This window comes from Epinephelus lanceolatus, chromosome 7 (assembly GCF_041903045.1).
Source record: "Epinephelus lanceolatus isolate andai-2023 chromosome 7, ASM4190304v1, whole genome shotgun sequence".
NCBI classification, from domain to species: domain Eukaryota; kingdom Metazoa; phylum Chordata; class Actinopteri; order Perciformes; family Serranidae; genus Epinephelus; species Epinephelus lanceolatus.
In genome coordinates, this window is record NC_135740.1 from 39,631,697 (window position 1) to 39,653,054 (window position 21,358).

The 21,358-nt window shown below is 41.5% G+C and overlaps 2 protein-coding genes across 2 annotated transcripts; both read left to right on the plus strand.

Annotated features, from left to right (window-relative positions):
- Nucleotides 1-5,356: 5,356 nt before the first annotated feature.
- On the plus strand, nucleotides 5,357-9,032 carry LOC117261012 (cathepsin Z-like). The gene is made up of 6 exons (XM_033633195.2): nucleotides 5,357-5,553; nucleotides 6,265-6,428; nucleotides 7,718-7,897; nucleotides 7,984-8,134; nucleotides 8,339-8,501; nucleotides 8,648-9,032. The coding sequence occupies exons 1-6, from the start codon at nucleotides 5,396-5,398 to the stop codon at nucleotides 8,771-8,773; spliced, it is 942 nt and encodes a 313-aa protein (XP_033489086.1). The 5' UTR covers nucleotides 5,357-5,395; the 3' UTR covers nucleotides 8,774-9,032.
- Nucleotides 9,033-17,412: 8,380 nt separating this feature from the next.
- nanos1 (nanos homolog 1) lies at nucleotides 17,413-20,901 on the plus strand. The gene has a single exon (XM_033633198.2). It carries the CDS (start codon nucleotides 18,557-18,559, stop codon nucleotides 19,265-19,267), a length of 711 nt encoding a protein of 236 aa, XP_033489089.1. The 5' UTR covers nucleotides 17,413-18,556; the 3' UTR covers nucleotides 19,268-20,901.
- The last annotated feature ends 457 nt before the right edge of the window (nucleotides 20,902-21,358 follow it).

Genomic DNA, 21,358 nt, shown 5'->3' on the forward strand with positions numbered 1-21,358 from the left:
GCGCAGCACACATAATACACTCTCCCGTATACAAATCAATCACCTGGCTGCCGAGTGCACAAATGAAGCCAGTGACGTTAATGAGGAAGGGGACACGCTCATGAAGGCAGCTAACGATGCCAATCATGGAAATATCACACTGATAGCCTCCGTAACAAGCCATCACATCAGTGAATGAGTCACCGATTAAGGTGGATGTGACGTGGATTTTTTCACACATGTGGAGGACCTACTGATTTAAGCCTAGCAGCCAAGCATGACAAGCAGCAGAACAAAAACACCATGTGCAACACGTGGTTATTTACACTCTGACGTTTGTGTTAAAGTGCACTGAAAAAAAAATCAACCATGTAGAAGATACTGTCAGGTAAAAAGTCTGTGGATCCAATATCAAGTATAGATTTTCAGAAGCAGCCATCTTTTAGTATTCTGGACACACATACCACATATGAATATCAGCTTAAAGACTCATAATGTTTTGAATCTCATGCAACAGTCATGTTTTATGCATCAAAGGAAAGCTACAGTGCACGGCCAAAAGTATATGGACATCCAATCATTGCATCATTATGCCAGAGTAGACTTAAGGCTCATTTGTACTTCATTAACATACAAAAATATATCTGTTTATTTCAAACCTTGTAACTGTCACTGTCCACATACTTATATGCGTCCTAATGTTGCCATAGATTCATCTACTAGATCAGTGGTTCCCAACTGGTGGGTTGCGGCCGAAAAGAAGGTCACGGGTCCATCGTGAATGGATTGTAAGTGACTCGCAAATATTACAAGTTTGTAAAAGTAAGTACAGTGAATTTCCAGCAAATAGCTTTAATTTTGAAGTGCCATTTCCTGCTGTAGATTGAGTGACTAACAGGTAGCTACTTGACAGAGACAGCTAACTAGCTCAATAACATGGCCAAACGCAGGTATGACCCTTAATGTATTAAACTGTGCGGACCTTAACTAATGACTAAGGATAAATCTGGACCCTGGGGTTAGACCAGTTGGGAACCACTGCACTAGATGTCACTAGAGGGCAGAGTCAAACATCTCAGTCAACAACAAACAGTGAAGGAGGGAGCGGTGAAGACCGGGGTAGGTCATTAAATACATCGCAACATGTGGACAGAGAATTCTTTTCAGTAGTTTAACTCACTACTAATTTTCGAAAACGTCTTTGTTGTTTGCTTCGGTTGTGTCTTGCTTAAACTATGCTGCACTGCCCCCCGATTTCCGGTGGTACTGCATATTTTATCTGTATCTGTAAGCTTCCAGAAACAAATAGAGGCAACATGAATGAAGAGTATGGATAAAAGGAAACGGCAGCATATCTGCAGTTTCAACATTTCAGTTGAACTAGACAACCACCAACAGAATCAGGCAGATATAACTGGGAAACAACAACTAATGAATACCACCTCCAAAAACAGGATGATCATGTCCAAGGCCAAAACCTTTTGAGAGATAACACATCCAACAAACATCATCTACACATCTCGCTGCTACAGTGCAGCCTCCGCTCTTCTTGTTTCCAGCTTTGCACAAAGGTTTGGACCCGGGCTGCAGGGATTTGTTCCCATTCAGCCACAAAAGCATTAGTGAGGTCCAACACTGATGTTGGATGATAAGGCCTGGCTCACAGTTGGCGTTCAGAGGTGCTGGAGGGGTTGAGGTCAGGGCTCTGTGCAGAGGAGTCAAGCTCTGCCACAAAGTTGGAAGCACACTGAAATATCAGTGTTTACTGTACCATGAGGATTTCCCTTCACTGGAACTAAAAGGCCCAAACCATGCTCTGGGCCAAGAGTAAACCAAAGGGATGGGGAGTGTCCACGTACATCTTGTAGTGTATATCAGATTGAAGAGTAACTTCAGTAATTTTTACAATGTTTTTGTGTGTAATAGGAACAATTGTTTTTGAGCGTTGCAGCTGACAGCCGCAAAACAGGCTGCTCAGGGCAGATGCACCGTCAGTGCATGTCCACTAAAAGTGTTTTTGCCACTGACAGGCTCAGATTGTTATTTTAAGTGTCTGACAACACTATGGAAATGATCCCTACAGATATAGACCTTTTTTTTTGAAGAGTAAGATCCCTTTTGTTGAACCACAAATTGCCCCAAAAGGTTACGGCCAAAGCCTCCAGATCCCAGTTAGATAAACAGTAATTTTAGCGTGTATGGAGCCAGCACATTTTCCACATCTTACACATTAAGGGTTTATTTCAACCAAACCGGAGTTGGTGATTGTTGGAACAGTGGAAAGATGGATCAAGATGATTTCTGTGAGTTTTATGTAGTTTGTGTTGACTTCTGATGAAGTGTGTTTTATGATGATGAAATTACTATTTATTTAAATGGAGTCTGGTGGGTCTGGGGATTCGGGGTTATTTAGTTAAACTAAAAGGATCTTACTCTTTAAAAAGGAGCACTTTTAGTGGACATTGATGGCGTGCACATGCCCTGATGGGTTACGTTGAAGCCTGTTTTGTAGTTGCCGGCTGCAACCCTCTCATTCAATACTGGACCAATTTCAGCTCCCATTAGTCACACAAAAACATGAGGATAGAGTCCAAGTTGAAAAATACCAAAGTTCCCCTTTCAGCTGTACTCTATCATGATGAAAAGACATTCATCTTTTATGATAGTTGGTGAGTAACCTGATTCATGATAACTGAGAGGGTTTCACTGTAACTAAGAAGACACAGAGAGAAAGAAAAATAAATATGAAAAACATACATTTATGTGCGAGAAGAAAGAAAAAAATGCTAATTGGAAAAGAGTCAAACTTATTTGCATTGCTGGCTCCGGTTTCCAGCTCACTGGCAGCCTTAAATATCATTTACCATCCTCCAGCTGATTGCAAATCTGGGATCTGGTTTCCTTTCTATATCTAAATATTAATAGTCTCCATTACACGAAAATTACTTTCATCTCCGACTCACATGGAGGGATTAGATTTTAATCAGCGCATTAAATATGGCTTTCTATTCCTGCAGATGGGAGAGGATGGCAGGCAGTCAATTAGTATCATGCTCTGTTTGCAGTCTCACAGTGAAGCCTGATAAAGTCTTTGTTATCACAGAGGCTGTAAGAGCATAAACAAAAAGACGAAGAAGAGAAATGTGGGAATGAGGCGACATAATGATGAGCTTCTGTCAAGGATCCATGCATCAATAAAACTTTGAAAACAGCTTTCAAAAAGATGTATATTTTTTCTGAATTAATAGACTTCAATTCTCGACCAAAAAACTGCACTGAGTGTTTTTGTTTACTCGAAAGATTTAAACTGGTTGCGTATCTGAAGTTCAATCTTGAAATCACAGCTACTCCAAAATATGAATGCCTTCAGAATGATACTGAATTAAAGTCAATCCATTGTACTTTTGACCTCCATAAATGTGCTGGTAATCAAAGCAGTATTATGGCCAAGAAAAATGCACAGACTGCTTTTCTTAAAGGTCCTTTTTGTGGGGGATATTGACAGATATGGAATATAATACAAGTATGTTTTCTTAAGTGTATAATGGTCTGAAAATAAAGAACTGCTGTGTTTTCATTACCTTAGAATGAGCTCTTTATATCTACATAGTGAGCTGGTCCTCATCCATGGAGATCACCATGTTGCACTGCTGTGTTTCTGCAGAACGGATAAACCAAACACTGGCTCTAGATAGGGCCATTCATGTTCTCATGTCACGATGAGTAGCATCAGAAAAAAAGGGATTTTTTATGGTGAAACTGCTTCCTTCTGTGTTTTTACCATTTTAAATCACCGGGTCCATTTGTTTAAGAAAGTAAGACGCCTCTGCAGATTATTCGGCTCCCGGTTAAAACTTCCTAAATGTTCGGATCTTAAGTCATCTGAGAAAAAAGGTGAGCACAGATTAGCTGGTGCTGGACTAGCGGCTTGTCTCTGACATGCCTAACAGCATAGAAGAAACACTGGTTTGTAATGTAAAACTGCTTTATTCAGTGTTTTTACTGGTTAAAATCACCAGGTCCATTTGTTTTGGAGAGGAAGAGACCTCTGCGGACAATTCGGCTCCCAGTTCAAACCTCCTAAATGTTTGGATCTTAACTTATGAGAGAAAAAAGGTGAGCGCAGATTAGCTGGTGCTGGACTAGCAGCCTGTGTCTGACATGCCTATAGCATAGAAAAAACACTGGTCTGTAATGTAAAACTGCTTTATTCAGTGTTTTTACCTGTTAAAATCACCAGGTCCATTTGTTTTGGAGAGAAAGAGACCTCTGCGGGCAATTCGACTACCGGTAAAAACCTCCTGAACACTGAAGGATTCTACAAGAAGAAGATATATTAATCCGGAGGGGAAATTCAATTTTTTCGCCCTGTTGTCACATAAACACAGGCCAAAATTAAATGGAGAGATGTCAGAGTGAGGGGGCTGCCTTGGACATGCGCCCCAAGCAGTTTTGAGGTTCAGTGTCCTGCTCACTGGCACCTCTGCAGCAACCAGTCTACACTCCATATTTGATGTGGACGGGGACTTAAGGTGGCGACCCTCCAGTTCCCAACCCAAGTCCCTATGGACTGAGCTACTGCCGTGCCTGTTTGCAATCCCCCTAAATCTTACACTGCTCCTTTAAAAATATATCAGTGGCCAAAATGTGTTCACTTTGCCCCACTTCACTTCATTTTTTAAGGGAAAATTACCTTGCAGCAGTCATTAAAACACATAGACATTAAAATGCAAACAGGTAATCATGACCCAAAACAGAGAGAGCATAATTAAACACAAATCAACTGAAAATCAAATTCTAATTAAAAGCTTTGCAGACTGAAAAACATAAAACTGCTGGGCACAGTTTATTTTTTTATCTGTTGCTTTTTCTTTCTAAAGGCAGTTTAAGACTGTCTTAAACTGTAACTCTTCCCTTAAAGAACGGTTTGATTGTCTGTACCTGAGTTTGTGTAGCATCTGTTGCTTAAGATGATAGTTTCCACACTATCTTGCCCTTTTATACATTTTAAATAACATCATGCAACATCATTAAAAGTTCAATCAAGAGACTACTTCATTCAAGAGGTTAAATATCCTATTACATTCCTGAATAACACTTTATTTCAGATCCATTTATTTCACAAAGCTTGAGAACGTCACTGAGAACACTTTATTGCGTCTCAGAATGAACTATTGTGAGGCAAGTTTGGGCTACAAGACGAGTCAATTAAATGCCGAATCAAAAGTAAAGTACCAAGCTATTAGTCAGCCAGCATGAGCTTCCCAGCTTATCTGACCCTGACAGAATGTGTTCATTCACTGAATCAGAGTAAATCCCAGGTGAGATCAATGACGCCTGATTAGCTTGATGACTCACAGCAGGTTTGCTCTCTCTGTTGGTCGGCAGGTGAGGGTATTTTTACCAGAACACAGCAATGTTGAGTTTGCTGTTTGGTGCTCTGTGGCTCAACATGTCTCAGTTTGTCATTTTCATTCTTATGCTCATGACACTTGCTGTTTCCGCAAGACATTTTTTTAAGGAGAGGCAAAGTTGTTATCAGCCGGTGCTGAGGAAACCTGGTTTTGGGGTGAAGTGAGTTTTGAGTTTTTGGCTGTTTGTGCCTTCTTATAAACTTAATACATGTAGTTTGCTGTGAGGTCTGTTGGGGTGTAGGAGTTAAAACTATGAACCAAAAAGCCTCTATCTGAAAACATTTTTTATGGTTTTAACTTTTTAGATTAGGTGTTCTGATGAGAATAAATCTGACTTTTAACTACTTTAAACTGATTTTAAAGGGTTTCCAATGCAATTCTTTCCCTTAACTGCACCTCAAAGGCTCTAATTATTTTGGGTAACAGATGGTTGAGGTTAAATTTTGCCAGTGAAGATTCCTGGTCTGGTACACAGAAACTGGTATATCTAGGAAGCTCAACTTTGCACAATTGATTTCAAGGTCAAAGCAATAAAATGTTGAGTTTACTGGTCAAGTTCTTGGCTTAATTCAGTGTTTAATCTCTGCAGTTTGCACTCCGCCTCAATCACTGATGGCATTAAGACATTTTATGAGCTGGGATAAATTCTACCTTTAACTGAAACATGCATACTTCACCAAATTCCTCAGTCTCTACTGATTTGTGATGAGGCTTGTCAAAGCACAGTGCACATACCTGCCTGTGTTTTTCTTTACTTGCCTCACCATAATCTTCTGAGGTTCAAAAACCGACAGGGAGACAGCGCCATGTGAACCGTCTGCCCTTAAATCTCATTGCTTGTAAAATGACTTCAGTCTTCTGTCTCTCACAGAACCGCACCTCGTCCTCATGAATTGCTGAACTTCGCTGAGCTGCCAAAGTCTTGGGACTGGAGGAACGTGGATGGCATCAACTACGCCTCTATAACTCGTAATCAGCACATCCCTCAGTACTGCGGCTCCTGCTGGGCTCATGGCAGCACCAGTGCAATGGCAGGTTAGATTTCTGTTTTTTTTGTCTGTTACAGCTGTGTTGAGTCAAATTGTAAACATTTTCCAACTTGCCTACTTACAATTTATCAGCAAAGCAAAGAGTGTAGTTAAATCCTCGGCAACATTTCAGAAATGGCACTCCAAATTACTCCAGATAATCCTCAAATTGTCCTGTCTTTAGAGGAGTAAAGCAGTTCTAAATAAAAATGCTCATGTGTCAAGTGGCGAGGCTTGTTTACAACTCTCGGCACCACAGATGAATTCCATTCACCTTCACTGAAATTTCAGATCGAAACCTCTAAATTGTGTGACGGAAAAGTTAAAGGTTTGGGAACTGCTCTTATTGCTTTTGCCAACAGTTGGATGGGAATGTTAACACAACTCATGTCTGCATGATAAATATGAAGCTAAGGTTGGCAAGCAATTAGCTTGGCATAAAGCCAGGTTTAAAACCTACCAGTAGCTTTGAACTCAAACACACACACATTTAATTTGTTTAATTGGCACAAAAACAAATGTGTTCTGGCTCCCTACATTTTGTGTGTAATTTGGGTGACCAAAAACTTGTACTTGACCTGTACACACTGACATGTACTATGGCTAAAGCTACTTGTTTCTACATGCCTGGACCGGACGTTCCTATAGTGTTTAAGAAATGCCTACCCCCAAAATTCATGAGGAAACCTTTATTTTCCTTGCATACTTTCACAGTAAAAGTGAAATGGGGCCACATTCAACAACAGCAAAACTATATCAAATCATTTACTTACAAACTCTCAAACCTCGTGCAGTATGATCCAAGTGAAACTCATCTTTGCTTTCACTTTTAGACATACATGAGATTTGGATCATACTGCATGAGTTGGGTTTGTAAACAGATGTTCTGCTATTAAATGTGGTCCCCGTTTATGTCAATGAATCAGTAAAATCTACCATTTTTGGATTCTTTGTTCAGTGGAGGCATGCAATAAAACCGATTCTTCAAAAAGTCACGGCATGAGTGACTGAAAAAATAATGGTCATTTTGTGGGTGAAGCACTCCTTAAAGGTGGCACATATGGTGAAGTTAGTTCTGGTGCACCATCTATCATGTGTTGACATTTATCTAAAGTTGGAGCTTGCCCATTTGGACATGGCACCATGAGGGGAGATCTATTTTCTCAAGAATGGTATGCAAATAAAATCTTGTGACAAAATAACAGATGGGATCTTAAGTGACACTAAATCACTTTAGCTGAGGTTTTCCAAAACAAATATTGTATTTGTGGGGAATCTTCTCTTTGGCTTGTGTAGATCGTATCAACATCAGACGGAAGGGAGTGTGGCCATCTGCTTATTTGTCCGTTCAACACGTGGTCAACTGTGCTGACTCCGGCACCTGTCATGGAGGGGACCATGGAGGGGTGTGGGAGTATGCCCACTTTAATGGCATCCCCGACGAGACCTGCAACAACTACCAGGCAACTGACCAGAGTAAGAACTGAGCAGTAGTGTGCATTTAGTGTTTCATTCTGTTTTCATGCATGAGTGTTTAAGATTTTCATCTTGTCTTCCCTCAGAATGCAATCCATTCAATGCATGTGGGACTTGCGTGACTTTTGGGGAGTGCTTCACTGTGCAGAATTACACTTTATGGAAAGTAGGGGACTATGGAGCCATCAGCGGAAGGGAAAACATGATGGCAGAAATCTACGCAAGCGGGCCAATCAGGTGGAGCTGAAATTTTGTTTTCTGTAATGGCTTTTGCAGAGTTGTCTGAATTCTGCATTTGAAATGTTATCGGTTTTTAAAATGTCCCTACAGTATTGAGTTTGAGGATGGCTAATCACTTCTAATTTTCTACCAGCAATGGCCATAAATGCCAAATCACTTTCCTCTCTTCTAAAATCACGTTAATTGAATCTCTCCCCTCAGCTGTGGAATCATGGCCACAGAGAAACTCGACGCATACACCGGGGGTCCGTACTGGGAGTACGTTGAGACACCGTCCATCAACCACATTGTGTCAGTGGCAGGCTGGGTGGTAGAAAATGGCACTGAATACTGGATTGTGCGCAACTCCTGGGGAGAGCCATGGGTGAGTCATCACATAGTAATAGCCTCAGTTTTTGAGTGGTTTAGTAGCTTTTTAAACTTGGCATTTAAAAACCGGATGTTAGGATGAAATGCAGTGGCTGCACTTGATCTAATATCCAAGTGACCTTGAGATTTTTCTCCCTGTAGGGTGAGAAGGGCTGGCTCAAGATTGTTACAAGCGCCTTCAAAGGAGGAAGTGGGAACAAGTACAATCTTGCTTTGGAGACAGACTGCATGTATGGAGATGTGATTGTACCCTCATCCTACCTGTAGAAGTCAAGTGGACAGAATTGTACATAAATCCTGATTCCTAACTGAGATGCATGGTACCATAACTGTAGCATTTAATATTTTAATGTCTTTGCATGTATTCTACAACTGAAATAACAGTGCACATTTGGCTCAGAGTGTCATGGTCAGTGATTGTTCAAACTAGAAAGGATGGCTGAGGAGATGCCCACAAACCAATGTGCAGCCCTAAGACTTTACCGTGACTGTTCAAGCCAGTGAAATAAAATTACTATAAACTCTCTATAGTGACTTTGTGCTGTGCAGGATCCATTTCAACAGTAGCATGTTGTGAGTAATGCTCATACAGAAAGTATTACAAGTTGTTTTTAAAACACTTGGAACTACTTCTAAAGGGGTGCTCAAGCAATCCATTGCTCTTCATAAAGTTGAGGTACTCAAAGTGATCAAAATCAAAGCTGCTGAAAGATCTCAAGTAGGGATCAAGATGTCCATAATGCAAATTAACATCCTTCATCAAGCCCTTGTATCCCAAATGACCTTCTTTCATACACCACATCTCAGTTCTTAAGGCTCATTTATGCTCCACGTTAAATATGGATCCGGATACGGACGGAGCCTTCTGTCTGTGTTCCGTGTTCATTTCGTCCGTATTTCTGCACGTTTCCATAAAGCTCACAGATACGGGCCAAATGGAGCAGTACCACCGGGAACCGTGGGGGCAGTGTTGCTGTCACTACCCGATACGTAGCTCTAGTGAGACATGAAGAAGAAATAACAATTCAATTTCTCTCATCTGCAGTACTAGAGAAAAGAATTCTCCGTCCTCCAGTCGCGATGTATTTAACGGCCTCACCGACCACCGCCTCCTACAACGCTGCCTCTGTTTTTGTCTTTTATGCAAGAGGTACATTATCAATATCTCCTCCACAGTCGCCATGTTTGTTGTTGTCATAAACTTTTGATGCTGGGCTGCCTCCTGGTGGATATATTGGTTAACATCCATGCCAACGTAAAGGGCGCATGGAAGTATGTGGGCAGTGACGGTAACATCGTTTGAAACGGACGTATACATTTTCGTACGTAAAGGGAACATAAATGAGCCCTTAATGGCAGGTTCTGAATCATCTCAGCCCCAAGCTGGGCTAACCCTTATGACACTCAGGGTTACTTATTCAAACTTGGGAAAGCCTCAAAGCCACAGAAGACATGTTTTTCCACAAGCTGACTAGGACCAAATCCCAATGTCCCCCTCTAAGTTCTTAGTCCCTGAACCCTCAGGGCACTGGGCACTGACATCCCCTACTAAATGTTTTGAGTGCGAGGATGTTGCAGGGGCTCAAAATGGTATAGATAGGAATCAGATGGCACTTTATATGACTACCTATCATGTTAACCTTGACAATGCCAATGTGGTGCACAATTGTAGGTTTGGGACCGTTTTTACTGTCTTCAGGGGTCAGTCCCTAATTTAACGTCTTCCAGGCTTTTGCCTTCTAGAGTAGAAAATGTAATTCTCAATTTACTGGTTTGTCAAAATGGCATCTTCATAAAATTTCTTTTGATTTTGCTTAAACCAGGTATTTAATATAGCCATACTTGCAGTCCTCTGTTTATTTTCATAGACCATCTTTGATCCTTAATGTAGTGTTTCAGTGTAAATTTAATATGCTAGCATAAACACCCATAGGCCAGTCTGCCCAAAAACCAAATGCCCCCGGGCTTCCTCTGGAAACAAGTGTTTTATTGACACACCGCTATAAATTGTGTAATTCCCACAGGCAGAGTCTGCAGAAATGCAGACGTATGGAAAGTGTGCAAATAGGGGGGAAATGCCTGCAGGTGAGCCCTCAATGCAGGTGAAGCTTTGGCAGTGGGACAGTTCTAGGCCTTCACACACTTTGTGGGTGAGCACCTAAAGGTCCATAAGTGTGGCATATGGTATTGGGCCTAGTACTTCTCTTGGGGTTTAGTTTAAAAATTACAACACCAGTTCCCCTTTAAAGTCATATAGTTACCAATAAGGTACTGCCTTGAAGACCTTTGGTTTCAATACATTTAGTACCCTTCATGTGACTTCAAGCATTCAGTTGTGTAAAATGCCACCTAACAATACAGGTGTATAGTTTAGCTATACTCGACAGCATCTCGGCAAGTTGAGCTACCGACTACATCAAATATGCAATACTTGACTTCACCACACCACAGACTGTATGTAGCTGCTGCGGTAGTAAGCCAATCATACGTCGCATATATTAAAGAATGCTTGCAGTGATTGGCTGCAAGCAAAACCGAATAGTCCATTTTTCTAAATCTGGGTACAACCTGGCTCCCCCCGACCTGTCTGAACTCCTCCATCGGCACCCTCCCTCCCGCACTCTTAGGTCTGCTGATGCAAACCTCCTGTACCCCGCCACCAGGACTTACCACTGAACCTGGGGGGACAGGACCTTTTCTGTTGCTGCTCCCACCCTCTTGAACTCCTTCCCTAAATACATCAGAGACTCCCCCTCATAACTGCCTACAACGTCTAAAATCAGTGGGTTGTTTTTTATTGCTTTTCTTTGTAAAGCATCTTTGAGTATCCTGAAAAGTGCTACATAAATCCAATGTATTATAATCAAGGATCAAATGTCTCGTTTAACTGGAGAAGTTTTGACACTACCTGTCACTGGCTTATTTCAGTCAATGCATTAAGGTTATTGAGTAACAATACCCCGCCTTACTTACTCCTCATGACCAGTTAAATTAAAATGCATGTGTATAATTGGCAGAGTTCCCCCAAAATGAGAGAATTGTGGTTGGGTGGGGGGGTCGGTGTGTAATCATTTTTGGAAAAAGACAGAGCTGGAACTAAAGGAGGTCACTCACAATGTTTGTCGCAACTGGGGTGTTCATTTGAAGTTAGGTGGTGTGTGGGGCTCACGACTGACTACATTTTGGGGTGAACAATTCCTCAAGGCTTGCTACACCTGAGACCATGTGCCCCAAAAACCTGCATTTAGAAACTACTGCCCTGCACACACTGAAAGTCACTCAGCTCCTGGTATTTGCTGAAAAGTTGTGAAATTAACTTCAGCTCTCCGGGGCCAACCTGCACAAATTTGCCCTGGAGGTACTTCTGCATGTAGATTGATTCAACAAGGTCAAGTTGTAAGGGGGAGTAAATACAGAATTGTCGAGGCTTTAGAGCTCTACACTGGCGGCTATTGTTCCCTGAGAGTGTTATGAGTGACACACAACAGCTCTTCTATCGTTACCTTCAGACTGCAGGTCACAGGACGACTAAACTGAGTCGGTCTCTTTCAAAAGCCGGATGACATTTGTTTGTTCTACATCTCTGAGCTTGATAAACAGACCCACCTCCCTTATTGACTGACATGCTTTATTAGTTTCAATTCTGTCATGCTTCTGGAGTAACATTCACTTTAATCACCAGTTATCTACAGTGGCACACACAACGGCACAATGACATCCTCTGAGTTTATGTGCAATTACAAAGAGCCCATTTTCTTGCTGTTCAGCTGGGGAACAAAAGAAAATGCAGCACTTAGATATTTGGTTCAGGGGACGCGACAATAATAAAAATGCATAAACACAAGCTGCTGTGCTTTGCTGCTGATATGGAAATGCTTCCCATTAACTGCAGTTTCCATTCAGCATCTCTGGGGAGAACAAAGGATAATCAAACCTTATGCAGCGCTGTTAACTTCGAGCCTCCAAAACCAAGGCGAACCTTAAGCCTATAAAGCTGTGGCGTGTCCAAGTAGAGGCCCACTGTGAAAACAAATATTGAACATAATTTGGTTGCTCGATATTACGCGATGGAGCCCCCACCCTCGAGCAATCTTTCACGTGAAATCAAATTTGCGCTCTGATTAAATTTCCTGCATGTTTTCTCATTTGCATAATCACAAACAGAGCTTCTAATGGCTGTGAATGAAAACACATGGTAATCTTTGGGTCTGGGGCTCAAAATGAAAGAGCCGTCTTTCTGGTGTGACAAAAAAAAAATAGGATATGAAAAATGCAGGTTGGAAATGCACATGAACCATTTTCATACTGAGTGATTCAGCATTCATCTTCATTATAGCAATCGATATGGCAAAATGGATTTTTCAGCAATTCCTGCAAACCCATTATGTATTGTTTCATGATCAATATGTAGCTCTGTAAACACGGAGATGGAGGGGGTGGCTGTTGTATGAAAAGAGTAATACTGGGGCCCTTTGGTGGTGCCGAGGCCTGGATTATCAGCTTAAATAGAGTTGGGGGGAATATCCACTTCTAAAGTATCTTTGAGCAAGGCATTGTAATGATTTATCCATGGCAGCTGCCTCTAGCAGCGATGTAGGAATATGCAGAAAGCTTCCTTGTGTGTGCGCTTTGTGTAATCCTTCCCAATGCATTCGCCTCTGCAAGGCCACTGCTCAAACTTGCCTCATGAAATAAGCAACAGAGAATGAAGGATAACCAGACAGCCGCAGAAACACATTCTACTATTTCACATGAAAATGTGCTCTCTGATCAAGCCAAAGAGGTTACAGACACCGTATCTGATGTCAATGACTCAAAACATGCCCAGATGATACATTTAAATTATTAGTAGCAGTATAAGCAGATGCAATATAAAGGATCAGATTTTTTCATGCATTCCACAATACCATCAATCATTCATTTATCGTGTCAAATATGAATTGAGCAGAGTCTGCACCCCAAATGCGACAAAATCTTGTTGTGTTTGCCAAAAACACAAGGCCTGGATCACAGCACAGAATGTGTTGATTATAATCATAATGCATGAAGCAGATTAGCTCCACGGGATGGTATAAATCACACATTATCATACCCCTAACTTCAGCAAAAGGCACGTCTGGGCTGATTTGCATTGCATAATACATCTTGAGCACAAAAATTGTAAATGAAAGTCTCACACTGCTAATGAGCCCACGCAGGAAATATGATCTGGTCATTAAAAACAAAGTGTCTTCCTCAGCCAGCCACCACTTTTCCTGATGATCTGTGTTTTTCCCCCTGTCTAGCAAGTATAAAAAAAAAACAAAAAACAACTGCACAACAATCACTTAGTCAGTGTGATTCCTAAATCGATTTACAGGCCAAAGCCGCCCCGCTGATGTTATGCATCATTCCACTGCTAATCTCACTTCCTTGTCCAATATACTCGTGCAACCTCGAGGCAGCTGCAGAATTAGCTTTAGTTAATGGATGAGTATTAATCCCTCTTAGTCACAACAAAATTAAGAAATAATATGGCCATGAATATTTCAGTTGCACTGCAGCAACACAGGAATCTGCTCTCACAATCTGCCCTGGCTTGCAAAAAAAGAATTGGCGATTACATACATTATTAATGCTTCATCATAAAATTCATATTTTGCACCAGCTGAATGGAGGCTCCGGAGTGGAAATCCAATGAGCAGTCAATACTATTTCAAACTAACTTGCTGAACACACAGAACAGAGAGAAATGGCCTCTAAAAACATGGCAGCTCACTGAACCGTGCTTTTGTTCTGCTTTTATCACTCTTGTCTCCGAAGGTAGCGCATTCTTATTAGATCCCTTAAAAATAGATGTGAACCTTCCAAGTCAGTGAGTTCTTGCAGCCTCCCCCTGGAAGTTTTAATTAGAACACCAGTCACTCGTGTTATCATTGTTTCAAGAGGGCTGCTTCCACATTCCTGAGCTGCCCACTTCATCACAGGATCAGAGGTCCGCACTGAGCGGACTGTTTACGACGCCTGTCTCATATTCCCTCTGGAGAATTAAAATCTGGATCACTTCTATCAGCCAATATGCTCCAATTGGACTGACAGGATTATTAAAGATAGTATATATTATAAATTTATAGACTCCTGGTTCACATATTCCAGGTTCTTTGCTATGAAAACAAGTGGTGCATGAGAAGCAGATTATATTCATCCTCTTACATGCAATGAGCTCTCCATATATGTGCATATAACAAGGATAGAGAGAAGAGGAGCCCTAATACTCTTTTGGGAGCTGGAGAACACCTTATACTGGCCATACTGGAGATCTAAGACACTTAAAATAACCTTCACAGTCTTCCATGTTGTGTTTATGCTTCAGACTGATATCATACCTCAGGCAACAACGCAGTGCTTTTCAGTAAAGCTTGAGCTAAAGGCAGCATGGTCCATTTTGTCAAGGTGACTAGATTTTCTTCACAAACTTAGAGCCTCAACAGATATGTTTGTTTATAATTTCAAAAACTTAACACTGTCTCTTAAGGGCTCAGTGTGTAGGATTTAGGGGGATATATTGGCAGAAATGGAATATAAGTGTGTTTTCTTTGGTGTATAATCACATGAAAATAAGAATTGTTGTGTTTTCTGTACCTTAGAATGATGAGCTGTTTATCTCTACATAAGGAGCAGGTTCTTGTTTATGGATACCACCATGATGCACCGCCATGTTTCTACAGTGGCATCATTACTTAGCCCATCAGCCATCAGAAGCCAAACTGCAACAAGCAGTGTCGGAAAACCTGATTTTTAAGTACCTTATTCAGTGTTTTTACCGGTTTAAATCACCACGTCTGTTTGTTTTGGAGAGGAGGAGAACTCCGCAGATAATTCGGCTCCAGGTAAAAATCTCCTGAACATCTGGATCAGAAATAGGCTGAGCACACATTAGGTTATCAGAGAAAAAGTGTGAGCACACAATAGTATGTCGTAAGCAAGCTGCCGGTCTCCGACAACACTGACATGTAACATGAAACTGCTTTATTTGGTGTGTTTACCACACCTGCTCCTTTTGTTGTGAAGAAGAAAATACCTCTGTGGATAATTTGGCTCCTGGTGAAAACCTCCTGAACAATGAACACTGAAGGTATTGTAACCGAAGAAGTTTCAGCTGGTTGCAAGCTGCAATCCTCGCCACTAGATGCCACTAAATTCCAAGATCAACTTTATTGTCCCACAGACTGGGAAATCTGCCTCGGGCCCACCCATACTGCAGCCATAGAAATGCAACATACAACATAGTACATTGACAAATCAACATTATACCCAACGTAGCGATAAGAAACACAAAAAGATAAATAAATAAATAACACCATACGCTACAAATACCTCTACAAAAATGCAAATCTTCATAATCCAATGCCAGTTCTGGCTTTATCTGACATTATTTAAAAGCTTTATAGACAGAGGTATGCATGAATATTTAAATCTGTTCAGTCTGCAGTGAAGCCCTCTGAATCTTCTACCAGAGGGCAGCAGCTTGCACTCTGTATGCAGAACATGAGAGGACTCCTTGATGATCTTATTGGTTTTACTTAAAGTAGCCTGTTCGAAAATAGTCTCCCCTAAATCTTACACGCTGGACCTTTAATAGTCAGTTAGACTGTTTTGACTTTGTGTTAGAAATGTGATTATGTCCGCAATCTGTCAAACTGACCCAATCACTTTAGCCTGTACAGTATACAGTATATCTCCTATAGGATTGGGGAGGAGACTGTTGGGGTACTCTGGTTCATCTTTCTTTTCTTTTTTTTGGCATATAAATTCCACAAACAGTTGTAATCTTGGGCATTTAAAACTTGACAATACACGAGAGAAGGCATATGTATTATTATTTTTATTTTTTTTTATTCAGACTCAGTTTAAAGGGTCAGCTAACCCAGTTTTCCTTGGGAACTACTTCAAATAAACAGTCCAATGAGCCTGTTCAGACTTCATATTAACATTTGTTTTGGTGATCCGAACACAAACTGGTCAGCCGAGACAGATCGCTCTTTACACCTGTATCTATTATGTGTCCCCAGCTGACCATGCGTTCAGATTTCATTACTGCCCCGCACACAGTTATTGCATCCACACTTTTGCTAGTTGGTCTGTAGCATGCACGTTTGCAGTTGTGTCAGTACAGCTGAGGATATCGCTGTCAGGAGAAGTCAACACATCTCCTTCCACGGGGCAAAACGCGAGACGGTCAAGCAACACTTCGTCCAACTTGACATAAAATGGCGAAGTTATAGAGCTTTTAGTGCACTGTCACCAAAACAACCACCACGTCCTGCACCAGTGAGGATGCATTGGTGTTTATACTACGAAAGATATGAGGTGTGTCCCAGACCACTTTGGTAATTGGTTTGAGTGATTGGATCACAGTGCGTCTTGGTGGCTGTTTGTACTTGTATTTAGCGCTGTCCACTTGTGGTTGGATCACCCAAAACACATGTTATCACCAGGTCTAAACAGGCTTAGTGTGTTCTGTGGATTAACCAAATGAACGTGCCTGCAGCTGTAAAGATTTTACAGTTTTGTTGGTGCCGGAGACAAAATTCGGGTGAGTTACCCCTCGACGTGTGAGAGGATATAATGCTTGGTATCAATACTGACTGGCCCTACACACGTGGTGTTGTTTTGTTATGTAGCTTCACATTAGTTATGCAGATTCCTCATTAAACCTTCACCCAGATATATATTGTATATTATGCAGGTTAATTTGACTGATCTGTGCCGTTTGTGAGCTCCTCTCCAAATCACCATTGTTGTCTTGCTGGAATCAGAATATACTAATGACATCTGGCTGGTGGAACATCATGGGTGACTTTCATCTTGCAGCCAGTGGCAATCATTACTGTAGGTTTTGTTTGGCACTCTCATTCATTCAGGGGAGGAGAGAAGGGAAGGAGGGAGGAAGGCAGGCGAGGGAGGGAGGGGTCTTTCTGGTCGAAATGAACTGACCTGTAATTGCACTATGCTGCCCCCTGTTGAAGAGCAGCTCTGCATGTTGTGTTTACATCATGACTGAGGGGACTGATGTGGTGTTTTGTCTGGATTTTATGAGCATTTAATGCGAGGACTGACAGCATGTCACAATTAAACAGCTACACAGAGAGATGTCATAAAAGGTTGTTTACTTCCCTTTAGTTTACAATTCTGGGAATAAAGACACCTTTGATTCTAAATAAAGTTTCTGCAGATGTTATTTTCCTCAATGCAAAAAAAAAGAAACTCGCATCATAATTAACTACTTATAATCTAAAATGGTTAGTTAAGTTAAAAATCACCCTGTGCAGATCAGTGATGGAGCTGTAAACCTCTTCAGTGAGGAAACATGGAAGCATGAGAGGTTTGGTTGGTAGGTTTGCCTCATGTTGCTTCAATGGTAACATAATAGGATGCATCAGCACAGATTATTCCTCCCAGGACAGTGAGAGGAAGGCTGCTGCATGGAACAAAGGCCCTCTGCTGCTGGCGCGCAAGGGGTTAAGGTGTGTGAACGCCCGAGTTGGCGTTGATGGTATTCACCTAACAATGATTAACGATATTGATTCACGAAACATGCAGAATTGTAATATTTTAGTACCAAGGGAGAACAAAGAGCCGAGCCATCCTCCTCTAATTGATCGGTACTGGCACTGAAATAATGTAATTAACTACAGTACGGCTTTGTGCGCGAAATTATTTCTCTGCGCAAATCATTAACTATTAACAACTTTTTTTCCCTCTCTCCATGAAAATGCCCGAATCTCCAAACGCCAGAATGATTATTGATGTCGACAAAGCGCCTGCCTGCAAGAAAACAAATGTGTCTAAATGTGGCTCTGAAGAAAGGGAGCCTGCTTTCAACCTGATCACAAACTTGGTTTTGAAGGGAGAGCGCCCCGCCCTCCTGGTCCTTATAACCAGAAAGCCTGTTTGCAGGACGCTCAAACATTACAGGAACACTGGAGACCACATCGCTGTGCATGAACCATTCCTGGAGACGAACTCTGGCTACAAAGACTTTACGGATTACTCTGCTTGCTTCACCTTATGACCGCGAGCAAACGACCAGAAGTGGCCATGGATTTTCTCAATCACAACTATTTGAACGCGCGCAGCCCATATGACTATACTTTTAATTTCTGGAACGACTATCTCGGGCTGACGACGTTGGTTACGAAGAATAATAAGCTCAGCATGCCCCAGAACCCCAACTCCATCACCGAGTCCCTGAAAGCGACCCTGGGCTTGGACGATTCCCCGGCGTGTCCGTGCGTAATCGCGGGCAGCGTTGGAGAGAGCGGGCACCTGGACTGCTGCTGCCCGTCCGGGAGCCCCCCGCCGGCCTCCATCCTGGACTTGAAGGAGCGTTTCTCGATACTGAGCCCCTTCCAGAACCAGCTCGGCGTCCAGCTGCCGGAGCGAGAGGTGGGCTTCGGGGGGAGCTTCGCCGGGTTCGATCTGTTCGGCATGGAGAGGAAGATGCGCAAACCCGCCTCCAGGAGCAAGCAGGAGCCCAAAATCTGCGTCTTCTGCCGAAATAACGGAGCTCCTGAGGAGGTGTACGGCTCCCACGTCCTGAAGACTCCGGACGGCAGGGTTGTGTGCCCGATTCTGAGGGCTTACACCTGCCCCCTTTGCAGTGCCAACGGGGACAATGCCCATACGATAAAATACTGTCCACTGTCAAAAGACCAGCCATCCCAGCGACCATTAAAGGGAGGGAGGGCTGTGGGTGGTAAGAGGATGAAAATATTCTAAACAGACATGACTATAAAGTAAATTGAATTGCACTGAACAATTTCCAGATGACTGTTTTGAGTTCGGCTCTAGCCTTTATCCCAGTTTCATAAACATATTGATTTTATCTTTTTTTTCCTCTCTAAGATCTCTTATATTTTTATAGTTCTTTTATCCACATAGAATAATTTTATGCTTTATACATTGGATTTATTTTTCTTGCTAGTTTATAGTCATTTGAGCGTGTGCATATAAATACATGTATCAATAATCACAAAGTGTGAATAAGAAAAAAAAAGTATTTTGGTCATGTAGGGAAACACACTGACATTGGCAAAGGGGATGAATGTCATATTTCTACCAAGTATTTTTGTACGGTGAGCTAAGCTCGCTGAGATATTTTTTCTTTCTCGTCTTAGAAAACCAAAGTTATGTTTGCCATTAAAGAAGCTCAAGAATGTGTCATTATTAATGAGTACATGTGTGCGTCTGACTGGAGGAGGAACTCTTTGATCCCATATGCCTGCCTAAAAAACTCCACAACATATTTTCCAACTTGCTCTAAAAGTTGACATTTAATCTGCGAGGCAGGAAGAAAAAAAAAAGAAGAGACAATGTGGCCTCTGTTTAGGGCTCATGTTCTCTGGGGAACGTTATAATCAATTGTTGCCAAGCCAAACCTTCTTTTCCAATCCTATGTGATGATCTGGCTTTCACATGCAGTCAGAAATGAGAGATACTAGCCTACATTTCTTTATGTTTACATTCCCAAATAAGGGCGACACACTGGATTTCCTTTTCTCTGTCAGGTCTCTCTTTCTTTAAGGCGTTTTCTTTTTTTTTTTCTGTTTTGGTTTGCCCTGACAATGTATCCACCAGAGAGTCTCACGGTGTAGGTCTGCTCTGTGAGTCCCTTTCACTCTGAGCGTGGGGTGAAAAAGAGCAAATGAATGTTGTACACAACATGTTATCCCATCATTTCTGTTTCTGAAGAATCCAAAAAAAAAAAAAAAAAGGATGCAAAAATGTTGTGAATGTATGATTGAAAGTGTCACTTGCAGGACTGCACATTTCTGACAGTTTTGTTTACCAAAGGAATAACAATTGCATTGAAGAAAGAAGAGAGATTTGCTGTATTGTATATAAAGTGATGTTTATTCAGTATTTTAACATTACAAGTGACTTCAGAGGGCGCTACCTCAACAGGATTTTGTACTTACATGTAAAATGTCAACAGCAGTTTATTGATATAGTGCTGCCATTTATAATAAGGGTTTTTGATAGTATTTTTGATCTTTGTATAACATAATTGTATTTTCATTTTGTTGCATTTAACATGATGGAAGTGAATTTCCAAGAAGCTATAAGCGTTTGCTCACCAAAAGGTGATTGTCTGTAAATAATGATTATACCCATACTTTTTAAAGTTTAGTTGTTCAATGTTACATTCTTGAGAGTGTGCAAGAGAGTGGATATTGAAAAAGGCTGACAAAAATTTGCCACTTTTAACAGAGGTTTTTTGATTAAATGAATAATAGAAAAAAAAAGAAACACTGTTGAACTTTGTTATTTATATTTTACCACAATTTTCCTGTATGCTGCTGTGCAGAATAACAACATATGAATCCACTAGAGAAATAAAAACCTATCAAATATTTGGAGCTATGTGGTCGTGTTCTTCAACATCTGACTGTGTGGGTGCAACAACTTCTTATTTTAGCTGCGTAAGAGTCTAGAGTCTCGAGTCTTGGGTTTACTGGCTAATTTAGTGATTTGCAGATGGACTGATTAAATTAAGGAGAAAAGTCGACTAAAAACACATTTACAGGAATGGCCCTGCTTGCCCTAATTGGCCTGCAAACTGACTGCCTCACTGGCTAACCAACACATACTGTCTGTGGCTCATTTAAGTGCTGCGCCCTCATGCATACTACAACACACTCAGCAGAGAAAAACTTCCCTTTAACCTTTGCTTTTGGACAAACTCAAACTGCTCTGCTGCTCTGGCATCTTAAAGATTTGTCTCTGAAGGACAAACACAGTGCCACGGTTGTTCGTGGTTGTTTGGGGAGGTCTGCCCACACAAGAATGTCTTGGCTTATGCCTCGCCAT

Coding starts and splice junctions, on each gene's coding strand:
- LOC117261012 (XM_033633195.2), top strand. CDS start 5,396: ATGTTGAGTTTGCTGTTTGGTGCTCTGTGGCTCAACATGTCTCAGTTT. Junction 7,898..7,983: donor CTACCAGGCAACTGACCAGA/GTAAGAACTGAG, acceptor GTCTTCCCTCAG/AATGCAATCCATTCAATGCA. Junction 8,502..8,647: donor ACTCCTGGGGAGAGCCATGG/GTGAGTCATCAC, acceptor TTCTCCCTGTAG/GGTGAGAAGGGCTGGCTCAA.
- nanos1 (XM_033633198.2), top strand. CDS start 18,557: ATGACCGCGAGCAAACGACCAGAAGTGGCCATGGATTTTCTCAATCAC.